This window comes from Mobula birostris, chromosome 6 (assembly GCF_030028105.1).
Source record: "Mobula birostris isolate sMobBir1 chromosome 6, sMobBir1.hap1, whole genome shotgun sequence".
In the NCBI taxonomy this organism is placed as follows: Eukaryota; Metazoa; Chordata; class Chondrichthyes; order Myliobatiformes; family Myliobatidae; genus Mobula; species Mobula birostris.
Genome location: NC_092375.1, coordinates 117,675,236 through 117,698,723, shown reverse-complemented (window position 1 = coordinate 117,698,723; position 23,488 = coordinate 117,675,236). Strand labels below are relative to the sequence as shown.

Sequence of the window (23,488 nt, the reverse complement as noted above, 5' to 3'; positions counted from 1 at the left end):
CCAGGACAAATTTATCCCTAACATCCTGCAAGAGATCCCTAAACATCGGCCACATGTCCATAGTATATTTCCCTGCAAAAACATCATCTCAATTCACACCCGCAAGTTCTAGCCTTATAGCCTTATAATTTGCCCTTCCCCAATTAAAAATGTTCCTGTCCTCTCTGATTCTATTCTTTTCCATGATAATGCTAAAGGCCAGGGAGCAGTGGTCACTGTCTCCCAGATGCTCACCCACTGAGAGATCTGTGCCCTGACCCGGTTCGTTACCTAATACTAGATCTAGTATGGCATTCCCCCTACTCGGCCTGTCAACACACTGTGACAGGAATCCGTCCTGGACACACTTAACAAACTCTGCCCCATCTAAACCCTTGGAACTAATCAGGTGCCAGTCAATATTAGGGAAGTTAAAGTCGCTCATGATAACAACCTGGACTATTCCTCTTCCCACCCTGTCTCTTGCAAAAATGCCATCCCCTTCTCGCAATTCCTCCGTCTCCGTCGCATCTGCTCTCAGGATGAGGCTTTTCATTCCAGGACGAAGGGGATGTCCTCCTTTTTTAAAGAAAGGGCTTCCTTTCCTCCACCATCAACTCTGCTCTCAAACGCATCTCTCCCATTTCACACACATCTGCTCTCACCCCATCCTCCCACCACCCCACTAGAAATAGCTTTCCCCATGTCCTCACCTACCACCCCACCAGCCTCCGGGTCCAACATATTATTCTCCGTAACTTCTGCCACCTCCAACGGGTTCCCACCACTAAGCACATCTTTTCCTCTCCCCCCCTCTGCTTCTGCAGGGATCGCTACCTACGCGACTCCCTTGTCCATTCGTTCCCCCCCATCCCTCCCCCCTGATCTCCCTCCTGGCACTTATCCGTGTAAGCAGAACAATTGCTACACATGCCCTTACACTTCCTCCCTTACCACCATTCAGGGCCCCAGACAGTCCTTCCAGGTGAGGCGACACCTCACCTGTGAGTCGGCTGGGGTGATATACTGCGTCCGGTGCTCCCGATGCGGCCTTCTATATATTGGCGAGACCCGACGTAGGCTGGGAGACCATTTCGCTGAACACCTATGCTCTGTCCGCCAGAGAAAGCAGGATCTCCCAGTGGCCACACATTTTATTCCACATCCCATTCCCATTCTGATATGTCTATCCACGGCCTCCTCTACTGTAAAGATGAAGTCACACTCAGGTTGGAGGAACAACACCTTATATTCCGTCAGGGTAGCCTCCAACCTGATGGCATGAACATTGACTTCTCTAACTTCCATTAATGCCCCACCTCCCCCTCGTACCCCATCCGTTATTTATTTATTTATTTATCTATTTATCTATCTATTATTTTTCCCTTTTTATCTCTCTCTCTTTTTTCTCCCTCTGTCCCTCTCACTATATCTCCTTGCCCATCCTCTGGGCTTCCCTCCCCCTTTCTTTCTGCCCAGGCCCCACATCCCGTGATCCTCTCCCTTCTCCAGCCTCCTATCCCTTTTGCCAATCAACTTTCCAGCTCTTAGCTTCATCCCTCCCCCTCATGTCTTCTCCTATCATTTCGGATCTCCCCTCCCCCCCTTTCAAATCTCTTATGATCTCTTCTTTCAGTTAGTCCTGACGAAGGGTCTCAGCCCGAAACGTCGACTGTACCTCTTCCTAGAGATGCTGCCTGGCCTACTGCGTTCACCAGCATTTTTTGTGTGTGTTGCTTGAATTTCCAGCATCTGCAGATTTCCTCGTGTTTGCATGATAACAACCCTGTTATTTTTGCACCTTTCCAAAATCTGCCTCCCATTCTGCTCCGTGGTATCTCTGCTGCTACCAGGGGGCCTATAGAATACTCCCAATAGAGTAACTGCTCCCTTCCTGTTCCTGACTTCCACCCCTACTGACTCAAAAGAGGATCCTGCTACATTACCCACCCTTTCTGTAGCTGTAATAGTATCCCTGACCAGTAATGCCACCCCTCCTCCTCTTTCCCCACCTCTCTATCCCTTTTAAAGCACTGAAATCCAGGAATATTGAGAATCCATTCCTGCCCTGGTGCCAGCCAAGTCTCTGTAATGGCCACTACATCATAATTTCATGTATGTATCCAAGCTCTCAGTTCATCACCTTTGTTCTTGATGTTTCTTGCATTGAGGTACACACACTTCAGCCCTTCTCCCTTACTACCTTTACACCCTTTATTCTGCTTCTCTTTCCTCAAAGCCTCTTTATATGTTAGATCTGGCTTTACTCCATGCACTATACTTGCAGTTCTTGCATGACCTTTATCCTCCTCCACCTCACTATCTGCTCTGACACTGTGGTTCCCCTTCCCCTTCAAATCTAGTTTAAGCCCCCCGGAGCAACACTAGCAAACCTTCCCGCAAGGATGTTAGTCCCCCTCCAGTTCAGGTGCAACCCGTCCCGTCGGAACAAGTCCCACCTTCCCTGGAACAAGGCCCAATTGTCCAGAAACATGAAACCCTCCCTCCTGCACCAACTCCTTAGCCACTTATTCAGCTGCATTATCTTCCTATCTCTAGCCTCACTAGCACGTGGCACGGGTAGCAATCCTGAGACTGTAACCCTGGAGGTCCTGTCCTTCAACTTTGCACCTAACTCCCTAAACTTTCTTTGCAGGACCTTCTCCTTCTTCCTATCCACATCATTAGTCCCTACATGGACGATGACATCTGGCTGCTCACCCTCCCTCTTGAGAATACTGTGAACTCGATCCGAGATATCACGGACCCTGGCACCAGGGAGGCAACAGACCATCTGGGATTCTCGATCTCTCCCACAGAACCTCTTATCTGTCCCCCTAACTATCGACTCCCCTATCACTACTGCTCTCCTCTTTTCCCTCCTTCCCTTCTGAGCTGAGGGTCCAGATATTAGCAGGCATGTCCAGCTCACACATGTGCTACACTTCTTCCATGGCATTGCAACAGTCTCTAAGAAAAAGGCTGTAGTCTTGAAGAGCTTTCACACCTTCAGATTTGATAGGTATCCAAGAAAGAGCTTTTTGCATGTAGGTGAATGCAATTTTCTGTTGATTACCAAAATGTTCCGTGTAGTAAAACCTTGGCTTTTACAAATCCTTTCTTAGGGTCAACATGCTGGCAACTTTTGACAAGTACTCTAGGGCGACCTCTAGTGTACTGTTCAAGGAAATAGAGGAGTTACTTTAGTTGTCAGTCTTGTCTTCAATAGTATTTTCAAAAGCCTTCATGAATGCATGATACTGCAATGGATGGCCAGCGAAGATTTGAATCTCCTTTTTAGACAAAGATGAAATGTGTTGTGTCAATAAGGTTATTATTTTATTTTGCTTCTACATGAGCAATAATATTATTTTGACCTCTATCACCTGAAATAAGAGTATTTCCATGCTGTAAGTGAATGCCCCCATGAGCCCTTTGACCTGTTGGATATGACATGGGTTCTGAGTGCCTCAATAGTGCAGGCCGAGAGTAAACACCCTGAACTACCTCCTGGGGGTCTTGTACCTGCATCCCAAACACTTGTAGAAGAAGGGAATCAACATTAACATTGAGTGTTTTTATTTTTCCCTGTGCCTTTTAGATATAGAAACTCACACCGTAGGGCTGTCCTGCCGAAGCACTTTTAGCACTTGCCACACTTGAAGCCCTTAGCACATTAACCCTGGCCATCTGGGTGGCAATTTCTTAGAAGCATAGAAACCTACAGCACGATACAGGCCCTTTGGCCCACGATGCTGTGCCGAACTTGAATTTACTTTAGAAATTACCTAGGGTTACCCAGAACCCTCTATTTTTCTAAGCTCTATATACCTATTGAAGAGTATCTTAAAAGACCCTATTATATCTGCCTCCTCCACCGTCGCCGGCAGCTCATTCCACACACTCATCACGCTCTGCGTTTAAAAAAAACTTACTGCTGACATCTCCTCTGTGTCTACTCCCAAGCACCTTAAAACTGTGTCTTCTCATGTTAGCCATTTCAGCCCTGGGAAAAAACCTCCACGTGATCAATGCCTCTCATCATCTTGTATACCTCTATCAGGTCACCTCTCATCTTCCGTCACTCCGAGTTCACTCAGTCTATTCTCATAAGGCCTGATTCCCAATCCAGACAACATCCTGATAAATCTCCTCTGCACCTTTTCTATAGTTTCCACATCCTTCCTGTAGTGAGGTGACCAGAACTGAGCACAGTACTCCACGTGGGGTCTGACCAGGGTCCTATATAGCTGTAACATTCCCTCTCAGCTCTTGAACTCAATCCCATAGTTGATGAAGGCCAATACACCATATGCCTTCTTAACCACAAATTCAACCTGTGCAGCAGCTTTGAGTGTCCTATGGACTCGGACCCAATATCCCACTGATCCTCCACACTGCCAAGAGTCTTACCATTAATATTATATTCTGCCATCATATTTGACCTACCAAAATGAACCACCTCACACTTATCAGGGTTGAACTCCATCTGCCACTTCTCAGCCCAGTTTTGCATCCTATCGATGACCCGCTGTAACCTCTGACAGCCTTCCACACTGTCCACAACACCCCCAACCTTTGAGTCATCAGCAAATTTACTAACTCATCCCTCTACTTCCTCATCCAGGTCATTTATAAAAATCATGAAGAGAAGGGGTCCCAGAACACATCCCTGAGGTACACCACTGGTCACTGACCTCTATGAAGAATATTACCTGTCTATAACCACTCTTTGCCTTCTGTGGGCAAGCCAATTCTGGATCCACAAAGCAAGGTCTCCTTGGATCCCATGCCTCCTTACTTTCTCAATAAGCCTTGCATGGGGTACCTTATCAAATGCCTTGCTGAAATTCATATACACTACATCTACTGCTCTACCTTCATCAATGTGTTTAGTCACATCCTCAAAAAGTTCAGTCAGACTCATAAGGCACGACTTGTCTTTGACAAAGCCATACTGACTATTCCTAATCATATTATGCCTCTGTGTATGTTCATAAATCCTGCCTCTCAGGATCTTCTCCATCAACTTACCAACCACAGAAGTAAGACTCACTGGTTATGATTTCCTGAGCTATCTCTACTCCCTTTCTTGAATAAGGGAAGAACATCTGCAACCCTCTAATCCTCTGGAAACTCTCCTGTCCTCATTGATGATGCCAAGGTCCTTGCCAGAGGCTCAGCAATCTCCTCCCTCGCCTCCCACAGTAGCCTGGGGTACATCCCGTCCGCTCCCGGGACTTATCCAACTTGATGCTTTCAGGAAGCTCCAGCACATCCTCTTTCTTAATATCTACATGCTCAATCTTTTCAGTCCCCTGTAGGTCATCCCTACGATCACCAAGATCCTTTTCCATAGTGAATACTGAAGCAAAGTATTTATTATGTACCTCTGCTACCTCCTCCAGTTTCATACACACTTTTCCACTGTCACATTTGATTGGTCCTATTCTCTCACGTCTTATCCTCTTGCTCTTCACATATTTGTAGGATGCCTTGAGGTTTTCCTTAATCCTGCTTGCCAAGGCCTTCTCATGGCCCCTTCTGGCTCTCCTAATTTCATTCTTAAGCTCCTTCTTGCTAGCATTATAATTTTCTAGATCTCTATCATTACCTAGTTTTTTGAGCCTTTCATAAACTTTTCTTTTCTCCTTAACTAGATTTTCTACAGCCTTTGTACACCATGGTTCCTGCACCCTACCATCCTTTCCCTGTCTCATTGGAACATACCTATGCAGAATACCATGCAAATATCCCCTGAACATTTGTCACATTTCTGACATACATTTCCCTGAGAACATCTGCTTCCAATTTATGCTTCCAAGTTCCTGCCTGATAGCTTCATATTTCCCCTTACTCCAACTAAACGCTTTCCTGACTTGTCTGTTCCTATCCCTCTCCAATGCTATGGTAAAAGAGATAGAATTGTGATTACTGTCTCCAAAATGCTCTCCTACTGAGAGACCTGACACCTGACCAGGTTCATTTCCTAATACCAGATCAAGTACAGCCTCTCCTCTTGTAGGCTTATCCATATATTGTGTCAAGAAACCTTCCTGAACACACCTAACAAACTCTACCCCATCTAAACCCCTCGCTCTAGGGAGATGCCAATCATCCTGAGCAGCTGCATCACTGCCTGGTTCAGGAATTGCACCATCTCGGATCGCAAGATTCTGCAGCAGATAGTGAGGTCAGCTGAGATGATCATCAGGGTCTCTCTTCCCACCATTACAGACATTTACACAACAGGTTGCACCCGCAAAGCTAACAGCATTGTGAAGGACCCCATACACCCCTCATACAAACTCTTCTCCCTCCTGCCATCTGGCAAAAGGTATCGAAGCATTCGGGCTCTCATGACCAGACTGTGCAACAGTTTCTTACCCCAAGCCATCAGACTTCTCAATACCCAGGGTCTAGACTGACATCGACATGATTTATTATTATATTGAAATTGTCCTCTACTGTGCCTATTGTCTTGTTTATTAATTATCAATTAATTATTGTACTGCCCTGCACTGCTTTGTGCACTTTATGTAGTCCTGTGTAGGTCTGTAGTCTAGCGTAGTTTTTGTGTTGTTTTACGTAGTCTAGTGTTGCCTTGTGTTGTCTCACCTGGTCTAGTGTAGTTTTTTGTTGTTTCATGTAGCACCATGGTCCTGGAGGAGCGTTGTTTCGTTTTTACTGTGTAGTGTACCAGCAGGTTGAAATGACAATAAAAAGTGATTTGACTTGACTATTGGATGGTCTATAAAAAACACCCAATAGAGTTATTGACCCCTTCCTATTCCTAACTTCCACCCACAGAGTCTCCATAGACAACCCCTCCATGACTTCCTCCTTTACTGCAGCCGTGACACTATCTCTGATCAGCAGTGCCATGCCCTCACCTCTTTTGTCTCCCTCCCTGTCCTTTCTGAAACATCTAAAGCCTAGCACTCTAAGTAGGCATTCCTGCCCCTGAGCCATCCAAGTCTCTGTAATGGCCACAACATCATAGCTCCAAGTACTGGTCCATGCTCCAAGCTCGTCCGTTTTGTTCATGATACCCCTTGCATTAAAATAGACACATCTCAAACCATCTTAAGAAGTTCCTTCCTTGTCTGTAGCTGCTCCTCTTGCACTTCCAGAGCATATTTGTCTTTCAATAATTGTTGACGTGCGATTAATGCAGCCAAATCAGCCTCTGCTTCAGCAGCCTCTGATTTAGTGTGTGTAGAAGAGGTACTAGATACCGAAGATGTTCTTCCTGCAACAGACCTTTGAGCGCTGATGTAAGGCACACTGTCATTCGGTTTCAGGTCATCCCGTGGGTCACCTGCTCTATAGGTAGTCAAAACATGCCTTGGAATTTGAGTAAAATTGTCTGATGAAAGGTGAGACACATATTCACTTGTTGCAACAACATGACCTTCAATGGAACACGTTTGGTTCAACCCATTGTTTCACATTTGTTTCATACCTCTTTTGAAGACCTTCAAGTAGATTAGTCTTAGCTTTTGCTTTAATTTCTCTTTTGGGTGCCCCGACTCCAGGGTCACTGACATCAGTTCCATGCTTCGATACACTGATATTACTTTCACTAGTTGCACGACTCGCAATTAACTCTTTGTTCACCTGCAGCACTGATTCAATAAACGTAGGGAAGAAACTGTTTGTGTGTCCACAGTGTTTTAATCAGACCACACAAACAGCCTTCAATTTGAATGTCGGCAACTGGAATATTTCAGCGCTTCAATAAAACAAACTAACGAACCCTCAGGCAAACACCACATGATCGAGCAACGGTCCCCAATGGAGGGGCCGCATTGACCATTTAAAACTGTATTCCAACCACAAACACAACATGAATCAACAACAGGTCACAGGTAATCCTTCCTCAAGCCACTCCTGTTTTGCCAAGAGGTTCAAGACAATCGGGGAGTTTGGAGTTTGTTTGGTATAACTTTTTTTGCTGATAAAATGTAGCGGTTATTTGAAAGTAAACCAAAACTGCTGAGAGACTGAGCCAGGGTAATTGACAATGTATGAAATGCTTCCAAATAACTAAGTTCCAAGTTGAAAAAGGTACATTTGATCCTCTATTGTGAAACCAGCAAAGAACAGCGATCTTAGTGATAAAACAATAATGTAACTAAATTAGTGATATAGTGACCATAGCGTTACTAAGTGGTACAGTAACGTAATTAGCCAGCCGGTGGTGTAGTAGCATCCACACCAGACTTCGAGGCAGGCAGTCTCAGGTTCGAATCTGACTGGCTCCTTGCACACTTTCCATCCATGCTGGGTTGAGTGTCCAGCTGGCATTTCGGCCTAGTAGAAAACCGAGAAATGCTAAAAGGAATGACAAGGTTGCTGCCTGATGTGCCACAAGACTTGAGAAGGAACAACAACAACAAGAATAATAGTATAATTAGCAAAGATAGCAGTTAACAACTAATAACTAAACGAAGACAAAACATGAATACATAACAATACTCATTTGTTGCTAGTGCCACACCCCAACTACGTGACAGATTACTATAATAAACGTGCCACCAAATACAATACAATCAGAAAGTATACATACATAGCCGCTGCACTTTAAGACGTCGGGCTTTGTTTGACGGCATTTATTTTATTTGCCGACTCATGACAGGTGCCTTTAAGGGGCGGAACTTCCTGGAACCCGCCGGGTTTCTGTAAAATGCGCCCCAACTGCTGAGGCGGCGGAACCGGCGCAGACCGGGCGGAGAGCGTTCGAATAGCCGGCAGAGGGCGGTCCCGGGACCGGCGCTATGGGACTAAACGTCCGGATTCTCCTCGTCCTCCTCGCTGCGGTGTCCGGGGAATTGTCGGTGAGGAGGGGGAGGGGGAGGGAGAGGAGAGAGGGGGACAGGGGGAGAGGGGGGAGAGGGGGGAGAGGGGGAGAGGGAGAGAGAGGGAGAGGGAGGAGGGGGGAGAGGGGGGAGGGGGGGAGAGGGGGGAGGGGGGAGGGGGGGAGAGGGGGGAGGGGGGAGAGGGGGGAGGGGGGAGAGGGGGGGAGGGGGGGAGGGGGGAGAGGGGGGGGGGAGGGGGGAGAGGGGGGAGGGGGGGAGAGGGGGGGAGGGGGGGAGGGGGGGAGGGGGGGGAGGGGGGGAGGGGGGGGAGAGGGGGGAGGGGGGGGAGAGGGGGGAGGGGGGGGGAGGGGGGGGAGAGGGGGGAGGGGGGGAGGAGGAGGAGGGGAGGGGGGGGAGAGGGGAGAGGGGGGAGAGGGGGGAGAGGGGGGAGGGGAGAGGGGGGAGAGGGGGGAGGGGGAGAGGGGAGAGGGGAGAGGGGAGGGGGGAGGAGGGGAGGGGAGAGGGGGAGAGTGGGGAGAGGGAGGGGGAGAGGGGGGAGGGGGGAGGGGGGAGGGGAGGGGGGAGAGGAGAGGGGGGGAGGGGAGGGGGAATGGGGGAGAGGGGAGGGGGGAGGGGAGTGAGGGGGGAGGGGAGTGAGGGAGGGGATGAGGAGGAGGAGAGGGGGAGGGTAGGAGACTGGGAGGCAGAGGATTGTACCCAGGTTCGAAGGTCGGTGGAGGGAAGAGAGGGTGACTCAGCCGGCGTGGCCTCTCCATGACGCTGACCCCTCTGGACCCAGAAGGCGCCCGAGCCCCATCACAGGGACAACCCTGGGGGAGTGTTGTGTGAAGTGAAGTCGTTCCCTGGATCTCACCATGTGACAATTCCGATTCTAATCATTGATTTATCACGTACATGAAAACATACAATGAAATGCGTCGTTTGTGTCAACAACTAACACACCCGAGGCTTTGCAGGGGACAGCCCGCAAGGATCGTCACACATTCCAGCAGAACAACACGTATGAATAAATAAACAACAACAACAGAACAACAGCAGCAAAACAGGCCCCTTCCCTCCCTCCCACCCACCCACCACCACAGAGAGAAGGTGGTCCAACACTAACGATAAACCTGTTTGATGCCAGTGTGACAGGGCCACAGGAGTGGGTGGCTGTAGCTGACCCACAGTCTTGGGAAGCTGAAAGGTCTGAAGGTAGATGAGTCACCTGGACCAGATGAACTACACCTTAGGCTTCTGAAAGAGGTGGCTGAAGAGATTGTGGAAGCAGTTGTAATGATCATTCAAGAGTTACTAGAGATTTGGAACGGGTGAGTCCTGGGCTGGACGTCCTGCTCACTTAAGGAAGGTGAAGAGCCTTCCATAGCCTCTTCTTTCCAGGTGTAGTGATCGCCGCAGGACCACTGTTTGGGTTACCACGAAGGAGGCCACTCGTGTTCACCCTCTCCTACAGCACCGTCCCCACAGCAACGCCTTCACGTGATGTCCCTGTTCTTACTAAGCTTGCCATGTCGTGGCGCAACCAAGTGTCCAGTGGTATGACTGGGCGGGCAGCCAGCCTAAGAGAAGGACCGTTCCGATTTCAAACCCAGGTAGATGGGACTCCTTAGCCTTGCCGGGCAGTCTGTCTGGAAGGAAAACTCTGATACTCAACCTACAGCCTTGTCGTCGCAGCTCGCTTTGCCATTGTTGAACATCCACCAGCCTGAAGAGTGGAACGGGTCCGCACACCCTGATCTCACTATAAACCTACGTAGCACAGGCGGGAAGAAACAATCGTGCCGTCACTCCTGAGGACTCTTCTTCCCTCCTGATCTTCGCAAGTGAAGAACCGGACATCATCATCGTCGTCACATTCTGGAATGGTTCCAGAGGATTGTAAAATTACAAATGTAATTGTACACTCTTCGGTGTACTAGGTGGAACGTAATAAAACAGGCCAAAGTCAGCATGGTTTCCTTAAGGGGAAATCTTGCCTAACAAATCTGATGGAATTCTTTGAAGAAATAACAGGTAGAATAGGAGAATCAGTGGATGTTTACATGGATTTTCAGAAAGCCTCTGACAAGATGCTGCATATGAGGCTACTTAACAAGATAAGAGCCCATTGTATTACAGGGACAGTGCATGGAATGCACAGATGCATTAAGGATATTTAAGAAACTCTTAAGTAGGCAGATGGATGATAGATCAATGGAGAGTTATAGTAGAGGGAAGGGTTAGATTGATCTTTGAGAAGTTTAAAAGGTCAGCGCAACATTGTGGACCAAAGGACTCTGCTATGTTTGTGTGTCTAATGGCTGGGTTGTTGTTCATGACCAGGAGGCCACTGTGTTTCTAGAACATTCTGTTTTTACCCCCTTCAGCTGCAGCCTGTAGCTGAGTACAATACCTGCGCAGGATCACCTTGCCCAGTGATGTTCCTGCCCTGACAGTTGTGACAGGACGGTGTAGAGTGAGCTTTACTATCTAACTCCTCTTGTTCTTTCACCAGAGTTCAAAACCTGGCACCTTCACGATTGACTATGAGAAGAATTGTTTCAGTAAGGATGGTTCGTGCTTCCGGTACATCTCCGGGAGTATCCACTACTTCCGAGTTCCTCCCATCTACTGGAAAGACCGACTGCGGAAAATGTACATGGCAGGACTCAACACCATCCAGATGTAAGTGAAACCGTTTGCCCCAACCATGTGAGAGACTACATGCTACTAACATCTTCCTGAATCTCAGCCCAGAACATACCAGAACCGTCTGCTCCTGCCAGGGAGGAGGGTTTGCAGCAATGGGCCGATCCCTATCCTAGCCACCTCTCTCCTCATGGATGGTCCTAGTGTATCTGGCCTGCATGGTTCCGAAGACAGATTCAGTAAAGCAGTGTGCAGTCTCAGCAAAACTTCCTTTTTCATGACTTTTCTCACGACCTACAAATCCGCAGTAGACAGCATCCTAACATGTTGTATCACTGTTTGATACAGAAACTTAAGTGCAGTGGACAGGAAGGCTGTATAATGGGTGGTCAAAACTGTCAGATACACCAGCCTAACTGCCATTAAGGACATACAATACTTTGCAAAAGTCTTAAATACATGTAAAAAATTTCTGTATGGTGAAGATACTTTAAAAATTAATGAAATCAAAAGTTTCCAAATATCAAGAAAAATACTATAAAGAGCAGTAAACAGTAAAACACTAAATCAAATTAATATTTGGTGTGACCACACTTTGCCTTTAAAACTGTATCAATTCTCTTAGGTACATTGTCGTGCTGTTTTACAAGAAAATCGGCTGGTAGGTTGTTCCAAGCATCTTGGAGAACTTGCCACAGTTCTTCTGCAGACTTTCACTGTCTCTTGAGGTAATTGCAGACAGCCACAATCAGGGCTCTGTGAAAGCAGAACTCTTTGTTCTTTTTGCTGAAGATAGTTCTTTATGACTTTGTTCGTGTGTCTGGGGTCACTGTCCTGCTGCAGAATGAAGTTGGCACTGATCAGACGCCTCCCTAATGGTATTGTATGATGGATGAGAACCTGCTTGTATTTCTCAGCATTGAAGGTTTCATTAATTCTGACCGGATCACCAACTCTATTCGCAGAAGTGCAGCCCCTAACCTGCAGGGAAACTCCATAGTGATTCACTGTTGGCTGCAGACACTCATCCGTATAGCACTCTCCAGCTCTTCTATGGAGAAACTGCCTTCTGTCTGAGCCAAAAATATCAAATTTTGACTCATCAGTCTAGAGCACGTGTTCAACACCCCAGTCCTTGGCTTTTTGGCTGCAACTCTTCCATGAAGCCCGCTTCTGACAAGATTTCTCTGGACTGTAGAGGAGTATACTTGGGTTCCAGTGGCTTGTGTGTGTTCACACCTGATAGCAATGCTGGACCTCTTCCAACTTAGATGGGACATCAGTTTGATGTATCTCTCATCTGCTGCATTTCTGGTCCTTGACTTTGCTCATTCCTTTGTGCTCTTTCAGAAGACAGTACATCTTGAAACTCCTGTCTGTTGTGAAATTCCAGTCAAGATGGCACCAGCAAACAGCATCGGGTGACATCTTTCAGATAGCCAATTTCTCCAATTATTTCACTTTTTCTACACCTTTTGCTTGTTCTTTTTGTCTTGATTCTGTTACAGAAACTGTTGGAGCCTGTGACGTGCAGTTTGGAACTCAGTTGAATGTTCTAGCAGTCTGCTGTGTCCAGAGTGCTGCCTTGTGGAGAAGACTGAAGATGGGGTCCCGAAAATGACCGGGAGCACGAGCTGACTCATGGAGAAGACCAGAAACGGGGCGCAGTACCATGAACAACTTCATTTCAAAGCGTTGAGGATGATTGAAGCATTGAGGCAAATGTGGAGGGGGTCAACGATCGCTCCCAACGAAGGCCACCAAGGTGATGACAGTCAGTGGCCGGACTGCTGAGGTTTGGATCCAGCGTGGCGGCCGCTCTTCACAGAAGGACTGAGTTTGTGCGACTGCTCTCCTCAAATACTGATGGGAGGATGTTTTCGATATTCTGAGATTTATGTGATTATTGGACTGTACTCTATATTGGTTTCCTTCAGCTTTTCGGTGTTTTCTTCCTTGTGGCCGATTGGTGGATGGGTGATCTGTTTAATTTTTGGTGTGTGAGGGGGGGATTTGGGGGTTTTGATGCTATTGTCACTTTTTTTCTCTACAGGGGAGAGGATCAGGGATTTGATGTTGCTCTTTCTTTGCTGTGGGTGAGGGGGTTGGAGATTTGACATTATTTTCACCTTTTTCTGTGGGGAGGGGGTGGGGGTGTTTGGATGTTGTGAGTATTGTTTCATTTTTGTGTCAGTGGGGGGAGTTGATGTCTTTTCTTTCAACAACTCCCATGGTCTCTCTGTATTTCATGGCTATCTGGAGAAGATGAATATCAAAGTTGTATTGTACATGCATACTTTGACAAATAAACTTTTTGAACTTTTTTTTTTCACTTCTGCTTGGGAGAGACCTCACTGATGCAGGACGACCTCATTGTGTCTCGTTGCTCTGCTCACTCTAGCCCTGGTGTAAGAATTGATCATTTGACGGTTAAACTGTCATATCTGCCACACCCTCACCTTTTTGCTTGGTTGTCCTTTGCCCAGTTTGATTTCTTCTACACCCATTTCTTTTTCAATTAATCAGTTTCATTCAGGGGTCCCCAACCTTTATTGACGATAATCTTGCGGACCGGCCGACTGGGGGGGGGGTGCGGTGGGGGCTGTTCAAGTTCAACAGTGCGTGACAGGGATGAGGAAAGGTGCAGCTGACTCATATCCTTTCATATCACCAAATCATATCGTTTCCTCGCTGCCCAGTAGGACATGCTTTGTGGCCCGGTGGTTGGGGACCACTGGTTTAGTCAATTCAACTCATTATGTCATTGATCATTAGCACCTGTTTGTTATCTTTGTTTAATCATGCACTGGGCTTTATACCTTCAAAGTAATCAGGTTTTTATTTGAAAAGTGGTCTGTTACTTAATATGTTACTTTCTTTGACAACATACAAAAACTTCTCTGAAACATTTAATATTTTTGAAAATTAATGTTTGGAAATCTATAATTTGCTCTTCTATGGACTTGGCAGGGAGATGGGAACTGGAGTGATGGTGCTGAGGATGAGGTAGTTAGTATACTAACAGGCAGTGTGTTGTGATACCGTCAACATGGGAAGTTGATGGCAAACTTGCAGTCAACAGGATGAGTTACAATGTAAAAGGGGGGACAAAATTGAAAAGGGTGATGAATACAGGATTGAAGGTGTTATATTTGAATGTGTGCAGTATACGGAATAAGGTAGATGAACTTATAACACAGTCACAGATTGGGATGTATGACGTGGGCATCACTGAGTCATGGCTGAAAGAGTTTAACGTTCAAGGATACATATTGTACTGAAAGAACAAGCAGGTAGGCATAGAGGGTGATGTTGCTCTGTTGGTAAAAAATGTAACCAAGTCATTAGAAAGAGGTGACATAGGGTCAGAAGGTGTTGAATCATTGTAGATAGAGCTAAGGAACTGCAAGGGTAAAAAGACCCTGATGGGAGTTATATACAGACCCCCAAACAGTAGTAAGGATGTGGTCTACAAATTACAATGGGAGATAGAAAATATGTGCCATAATGGCAGTGTTACAATCGTCATGGGGGACTTCAATATGCAGATGGATTGGGAAAACAGGTTGGTGCTGTATCCCAAGAGGGGGATTCTCTAGAATGCCTATGAGATGGCTTTTTACAGCAGCTTATGGTTGGGATCAGCTATTTTGGATTGGCTGTTGTGCAATGATCCAGAATTGATTAGAGAGAAACCTTTAAGTGACAGTGATCATAATATGGTCAAATTCACCCTGAAGTTGGAGAAGGAGAAGCTAAAGTCAGATGTATCTGTATTACAGTGGAATAAAGGGAATTACAGAGGCATGAGAGAGGAACTGGCAAAAATTGATCGGAAAAAAATACTGGCAAGGTTGATGGCAGAGCAGCAATGGTTAGAATTTCTGGGGGCAAATTCAGAGGAGGTCGTATTCTAAAATCAGGATGACACAATCATGGCTGGTGAGGTCAAAGCCAACATAAAAGCCAAAGAGAGGGCATATAATAGAGCAAAAATTAATTGGAATTTAGAGAATTGGGAAGCTTTTAAAAACCAACAGAAAGCAACTAAAAACATAAAAATGGAGAAGATGGAATACAAAGGTAAGCTAGCCAATAATGTTAAAGATACCAAAAGTTTCTTCAAATACATAAGTTGTAAAAAAAAAGGCAAGAGTAGATATTGGACTGCTGGAGAAGTAGTAATGGGGACAAGAAAATGGTGGACGAACTGAGTAAGTATTTTGTATCAGTCTTCACTGTGGAAGACAACAGGAGTATGCTGGAATTTTGAGAGTGTCAGCAGAAGTGTCTGAAGTTGCCGTAATTAGGGAGAAGGTGTATGGGAAGCTGAAAGGTCTGAGGGGAGATAAGTCGCCTGGACTAGATGGACTACACCACAGGGTTCTGAAAGAGGTGGCTGAGGAGATTGCAGAGGCACTAGTAATGATCTTTCAAGAATCAATGGATTCTGGCATGGTTCTAGAGGACTGGAAAATTACAAATGTCACTTCACTCTTCAAGAAGGGAGAGAGGCAGAAGAAAGGAAATTATAGGCCAGTTAGTCTGATCTCAGTGGTTGGGAAGATGTTGGAGTGGATTGTTAAACATGTGGTTTCAGGGTACTTGGAGGCACACTAAAAAATAGGCCGTAGTCAGCACGGTTTCCTTAAGGGAAAATCTTGTCTGACAAATCTGTTGGAATTCTTTGAGAAAATAATAAGCAGGATAGAGAATGGAGAATTGGTGAATGTTGTGTACTTGGATTTTCAGAAGGCTTTTGACAAGGGTCACACATGAGGCTGCTTAACAATTTAAGAGCCCTTGGTATTACAGGGTAAATACTAGCACAGATAAAGTATTTGCTGATTGGCAGGAGGCAAAGAGTGGGAATAATGGTAGGTTTTTCTGGTTGGCTTCCAGTGTCTAGTGATGTTCCACAGGGGTCAGTTTTGGAACCGATTCTTTTTATGTTACATAACAATGACTTGGATGATGGAATTGATAGCTTTGTGACCAGGTTTGTGTACGATATGCAGGTAGATGGAAGTAGAGAGGCTACAGAAAGACAGACTGATTGGGAGAACGGGCAAAGAGGTGGTAGATGGAATCCAGTGTCAGGAAGTGTATGGTCATGCACTTTGGTAGAAGAAATAAAAGGGTAGACTAATTTCAAAATGGAAAGAAAATTAAAAAATGAGGTGCAAAGGGTCTTGGGAATCCTTATGCAGGATTCACTAAAGGTTAGTTTACAGGTTGAGTCTGTAGTGAGGAAGGCAAATGTGATCTTAGCATTCATTTCGAGAGGTTTAGACCATAAAAGCATTGGTGTAATGATGGGGCTTTATAAAGCTCTGGTGAGGCCTCACTTGGAGTATTGTGAGCAATTTTGGACCCCATATCTCAGAAAAGATGTGCCGACTTAGAGGGTTCAAAGGAGGTTCAAGAAAATGATTCCAGAATTGAAATGCTTGTCATATGAGGAGTGTTTGATAGCTCTGGGCCTCTACTCACTGGAATTCAGAAGAATGAGGAGTGACTTCATTGAACCCTATTGAATGTTGAAAGGTCTCATTAGAGTGGATGTGGAGAGGATGTTTCCCATGCTGAGGGAGTCTAAGACCAGAAGACACAGCCTCAGAATTGAGGGGCCTCTTTTTAGAATGGAGTTGAGGGATTTCTTTAGGCAGAGAGTGGTGAGTTGGGGCATGAAGGGATATGGGGAGGAGGCAGGAGATTGGGGCTGAGAGGGAAAATGGATCAGCCATGATGAAATGGCAGAGCTGACTTGATGGGCCGAATGGCCTAATTCTGATCTTATATTTTATGGAGACAAAAAAAAACATCTAAAACAAAATTTCTATGAAAAATCTAGGGTGCCTAAGACTTTTGCACAGTACAGTATATATACAAAGTCATTGGAAAATGGTCAGTAAGATCATGAAGGATCCCACCTACCCTGCTCATGGTAGGTTGTCCCACTCCCATCAGAGAAGAGACTACATAACATCCAGAACCACCAGATTCAAAAAGCAGTTACTTGCCCCAAACAGTGAGGCTGATCAACACCTCCACACCCCCGCCATCACTACTTTATCATTTCTTATCAGTCACCTTATGTACAGACACTCTTGTGCCTAGCATCACTTTATGGGTATACAATCAATCCATGTATATAGGCTGTCTCATGTATTTATATTTATTGTGGTTTTTAAAATTATTGTGTTCCTTATGTTTGTCTTGTGCTGCATTAGATCCGGAGTAATAATTATTTTGTTCTCCTTCACAATCGTGTACTTGAAATTACATTAAACAATCATAACTTTTTAATGTTCACAGCAGTGTACTAATTCTTCATTCCAGCCACATCATGGCTTTCAGGAAAGAGCAGCAGTAGTATGCTATTTCCCCTTTCCTAAATAAGTTGATTTTAGTTTGGAGGGAACTCATTGACACACTGTGCCTTGGAAAATTCTACAGATTCCAGAGGAGGAAGTTCTCATTTCATTCCCAAATAGCCCACTCTTATTGTGAGCTTCTAGATTCTATAGCCAGGGGAAATAAGCTGTATGTATTTACGAGATCATCTTCTGAATTGAAAGTAAATTTATTATCAAAGTACATATATGTCACCCCTATACAAACCTGAGATTCATTTTCTTGTGGGCTTGTAAATAGAGAGAAAAAACAAGCATCAGCAAGCAAGATAATGATATATAAATAGACAATTAATATCAAGAACATGAGATGAAGAATCCTTGAAAATGAGTTTGTTGTTTCTGGAAACAGTTCGGTGTTCGGCAGAGTGAAATTTTAATTAATTTATTGACATACAGCGTGGAATAGGCCCTTCGAGCCGTGCTGCTCAGTAACCCCCTATTTAACCTTAGCCTAATCACGGGACAATTTACAGTGACCAATTAACTTGCCAACTGGTATGTTTTGGACTGTGGGAGGAAACTGGAGCATCCGGAGAAATCCCATGCGGTTACAGGCAGCAGTGGGAATTTAAGTGTTGTCCTAGCCACTGCGCTACTCTGCCACCCTTCTGGTCCAAGAGCCTGACAGTTGAGGGGTAATAACTGTTCCTGAACCAGGTGGTGTGGGTCCTGAGGCTCCTGTACCTTCTAACTGATAGTTGAGCGGTAATAACTGTTCCTGAACCTGGTGGTGTGAGTTCTGAGGCTCCTGTACCTTCTAACTGATGGCTGAGGGGTAATAACTGTTCCTGAACCAGGTGGTGTAGGTCCTGAGGCTGCTGTACTTTCTAACTGATGGTTGGGGGTAATAACTGTTCCTGAACCTGGGGGTGTGGGTCCTGAGGCTCCTGTACATTCTAACTGATGGTTGAGGGGTAATAACTGTTCCTGAACCTGGTGGTGTGGGTCCTGAAGTTCCTGTACCTTCTAACTGATGGTTGAGGGGTAATTACTGTTCCTGAATCTGGTGGTGTGGGTCCTGAGGCTCCTGTACTTCCTTCCTGGTGGTAGCTGTGAGAAGGATTGGGTCCACGGCATTCTAAAGGGAGAGAGGGTGAGCAGCCAGAAGCTTGGGTACATATTGGATTCAATGGTATTGGTAGGAAAGGCGAAGAGGTCCTGAAGACAGATTTTTAGGAATTAGGTAGAGAGCTGAAAAGCAAGACTGCCCGGGTAGGAGTCTCTGATTTGTTGCCTGTGCCACACACCATTGAGGGCAAGAATAGAAGCATTTGGCAGATGAAGGCGTGGTTGAGGAACTGGTACAGGGGACAGGGGTTCAGATTTCTGAACTATGGGAGTCTCTTTTGGGGAAAGTACGACCTGTACAAAAGGGGGAAGTTCAATATTCTTGCAGGCAGGTTTGCTAGAGCTTTTCATGAGGGTTTAAACTAATTTGGCTGGGGAATGGGAACCTGAGTGATAGGGCGGAGGACAGGGCTTTTCATTTACAGAGGCATTGTGCAGTGAGATGGCTAGCGAGGAGAGGCTGATGATAGGGCTAAATTGCAGTCTATGGGATGAGTTGCAGTGTAAAAGTAGGACAACATTGAAAAGCATGAACATAGGACGGAAGGTGTTAGATTTGAATGCACACATATGAAATAAGGTAGATAAACCTGCATCACAGTTTTACAGATTGGCATGTATGACATTGTGGGCATCACTAAATCGCGGCTGGAAGAAGGTTATAGCTGGGAGTTTAACATCCAAGGGTACATGTTGTATCAAAAGGACACACAGAGGTGGCGGGGGGGGGGGGGAGCTCTGTTGGTAAAAAGTGAAATCAAATCCTCAGAAACAGGTGACATAGGATTGGAAGGTGTAGAATCCTTGTGGGTGGAGTTAAGAGACTGCCAGGTGAAAAGACTGATCAGAGTTATATGCAGGCCTTCAAACAGTAGCAAAGATGCGGTCTACAAATTACACCAGGAGATAGAAAAGGCATGTCATAAGGCCCAAGTTACAATGCTCATGGGGATTTCAATATGCAGGTAGATTGGGAAAATCAGGTTGGTGCTGGATCCTTAGAGGCACCCTGCAATTTGAGAAGAAGAAGCTAAAGTGAGATGTATCAGGACTATAGTGGAGTATAGGGAATTACAGAGGAGCTGGCCAGTTGATTGGAAGAGGACACTAGCAAGGATGATGGCGGAGCAGCAATGGCTGGAACTTGTGGAAGCAATTCGGAAGGCACAGGCTAGATACATCCCAAAGAAGAAGTATTCTAAAGGCAGGATGATGCAAACGTGGCTGACATGGGAACTCAAAGTCAACCTAAAAGCCAAAGCAGGGACATAAAATATAGCAAAAATTAGTGGTAAGTTTGAGGATTGGGAAGTTTTTGAAAACTAACGAGATGGGCCATTTTGCCTAATTCTGTTCCTATATCTTAGTTCTATGGTTTTGTTATGATGGTTCTGTTTTTCTGCGATAGCACTCCATGTAGATGCGCTCAGTGGTGGGGAGGGCTTTACCCATGGACTGGGCTGTTTACACTACTTTTTGTAGGCTCTCTGTTCAAGGGCATTGGTATTTCCAAACCAGGCGATGCATCAGTCATCTTATCACAGTTTTAGTCGAAAGTAGATGTGCTGCTATGCTTTATTTGCATTGACAGTTACGTGCTGGTCCCAGGACAGATCTCTGAAATGGTAACACCGAGGAATTTAAAGTTGCTGAACCTTATGAACCTATGGTTTCCTCCTTCTGCAGTCTTCTTACTTTCCCTTCCCAATCCCGCATTGATGTATCTGTCCTTGGCCTCCCCCACTGCCCAGATTGAGGCTAATTGCAAACTGAGGAACAGCACCTCATTCCTCCAGCCTAGCAACATAAACATTTAATTCTACACCTACTGGGAACTATGTCTGTCTCTGACCTTTTGTGTCCCTTTCTGATCCCACCGACCCCATCACCCAGTCTTCTTCCCCTCCTTCACTCTCTCCAGCTGCACATCACCCACACACTCTTCCCCCGGTTCCCATCTCTTCTGCCCCTCCCTCCATTCCATGCAGCATTGTCCTCTCCTCTCAGTAGCTTCTGATTCCATTCCCAGTCTCCCCCACCCTTCCCTCAGCTGCCCATCAACCCCACCCACAACTTAACATCCACCTTTCCCCCCGCCCACCTTTATATACTGGCTATCTGCTTGCTTTGCAGTCTAGATGAAGTGTCTTGACCTGAAACACTGCATGTCCATTTTCTTCCACAGACGCTGTCTGACCAACAGAGTCCAGCAGTTTGTGTCACTCTAGATTCCAGCATCCTCCATCTCCCAGGTCTCCAGTCTGTTCTAACATCCAGGCACTTGGGAAGGGGGAGGGAAGTTCTTCCTCCATTTCTCTCTTAACCTCCTGCCCATCGTGGCCCCATGCTCATCTCTACCCCTTCACCATCGTCCTCCTGACTGTTGTCACTGATGACCTCCTGCCCTTCTGCATAACACTGTACCTCTGGTCATGCCACTAGAGGAAGGACAGGGTTACGCCAGAGATGTTTGTAGAACTGGAATGCTTGAGTTATAAGTGATTGGACAGGCTGGGTATTCTCTAGAGTGAAGGAGATGGAGAGGTGGAATGATATATCACAGATGTATTCACAGCATTATACAGATGCACCGTGGAGACCATTCTGACTGGTTGGATCAGCATCAGGTGTGGAGGTGCCAATGCACAGGATTGGAAAAAAACTGCAGAGGCTTGTAAACTCAGCTCCATCATGGCCATTAGCCTCCCCACCATCAAGGACATCTGCAAGAGGGCAGCATAAATCATAGAACACAGAACAATTCAGCTTTGTACAGGCCCTTTGGCCCACAATGTTGTGCTGACCTTTTAATCTCCTCTAAGATCAATCTAATCCTTCCCTCCCACATAGTTGTCCATTTTCCTAACATCAGTGTGCCTATCTAAGCTTCTTAAATGACCATAATGGATCTTCCTTTACCACCACCCTTGCCAGTGCATTCCACACACCCACCACTCTTTGTAAAAAAAAACTACCTCTAACCTCCAATCACCTTAAAATTACGCCCCCTTGTATTAGTATGAAGGGCCCTCTTAGACCAAAAGACACAGGAGCAGAGTTAACCATTTGGCCCATCAAGCCTGCTCTATTTTCTCATTACTTCCATCGAGGAGGAGGTAGAGGAGCCTGAAGACACATACTGTATGTTTTACAAACAGTTTTTACCCTTCCGATAATCAGATTATGGAATGGTCCATGAACCCTTAAACACATCCTCACTATTTTGCTCAGCTTGTTTATTTTTAAATATTCCTATTGTAGTTTATAGTGATTTTTATGTACTCTACTACACTGCTGCTGCAAATAACAAATTTCATAACATAGACTCAGTGGTTCTTCGTTAGGTACCTCCAGTACCAAGTGTGGTGTATGTTTGTGGTCTTCTTATGCTCACTCGATGCTTTTTGTTTTTCGCAGCGTGCTCTGTCAACTCTAGAGACTGTTGTGCGTGAAAATCCCAGCAGATCAACAAAGAGTCTGTTCCATGTTGGGATGACTAAAACATGGGTTTAAGGAGAGAGGGAGGAGGTTTACAGGGAATCCAACAAAGTCTGATAAGTTCCACATGGGAAGGCAGCTGATCTTGAGTTAGGACACCTACAATAAGGGCAGAATGTGGACCGTGACTAGTGGTGTGCCACAGGGGTTGATGCTGGGACCTTGGTTCAGTATTTTTATAAATGATTCAGACGGAGCTTGCTATGTGGGCAATAGCGTGCCCTCCATATCACCTCCTCCCACATCCCCATTCAGGGCCCCAGATAGTCCTTCGGGATGAGGCAACATTTCACTTATATGTCTGTCTGGGTCGTCCACTGTAGCCGATGCTCCCAATGTGACCTCATCTAAATTGGTGAGACTTGACATAGATTGGGGGTCTGCCTCATTGAGTACCTTCACTCCATCTGCCCACAAAAGGTGGGATTTCCTGGTGGCCACCCATTTTAACTGTATTTCCCATTCCCATTCCTACATGTTGGTCCTTGCCCTCCTCTGCTGTCACGATGAGGCCACTGTCAGGCTGGAGGAACAACACTTAATATTCTGTCCAGATAGCCTCCAACCTGATGGCATGAACATCAATTTCTTGAACTTCCAATTTCTCCCCCGGCCCTTCTTTCTTTTCCTGTTCCCCATTCTGACTCCACTCTTCCTCTTTTCTTCACCTGCCTATCACCCCCTTCTGGTGTGCCTACTCTTACCATTTCTCCAATGGTTCACTCTGCTTTCAGATTCCTCCTTCTTCTTCAGCCCTATACCTCTACCCATGCGCCCACTCCCAGCTTCTCACTTCATTCCACCTTCCCCCTCACCTATCACCTGTCAGTTTGTACTCCTCCCCTCCCCCACCTTCTTACTCTGGCATCTTCCCCCTTCCTTTCCAGTCCTGGTGAAGGGCTTGGCCTGATACATGGACTATTTATTCTCCTTCTTCAAAGCTGCCTGACCTACTGAATTCCCTTTAGAATAGAGATGAGAAGGAATTTCTTCAGCCAGAGGGTAGTGAATCTGTGGAATTCATTGCTACAGGCAGTTGTGGACGCCAAGTCACTGGGTTTATTTAAAGCAGAG

The 23,488-nt window shown here is 45.9% G+C and overlaps 2 protein-coding genes across 3 annotated transcripts in view; one reads left to right on the top strand and one right to left on the bottom strand.

Annotated features, from left to right (window-relative positions):
- tmem169b (transmembrane protein 169b) overlaps positions 1–23,488 on the bottom strand; it is a 462,028-nt gene that overhangs the window by 427,789 nt on the left and 10,751 nt on the right. The gene's annotated exons all lie outside the window — the stretch shown is intronic.
- The window catches only part of LOC140199310 (beta-galactosidase-like), a 48,828-nt gene continuing 33,981 nt past the window's right edge, over positions 8,642–23,488 (top strand). For both annotated transcript variants that reach the window (XM_072261145.1, XM_072261143.1), the window contains exons 1-2: positions 8,642–8,819; positions 11,296–11,465. In XM_072261145.1, the coding sequence (XP_072117246.1) occupies positions 8,760–8,819; positions 11,296–11,465 (230 nt within the window). In that variant the 5' untranslated portion in view covers positions 8,642–8,759. The remainder of the gene's footprint in view (positions 8,820–11,295; positions 11,466–23,488) is intronic.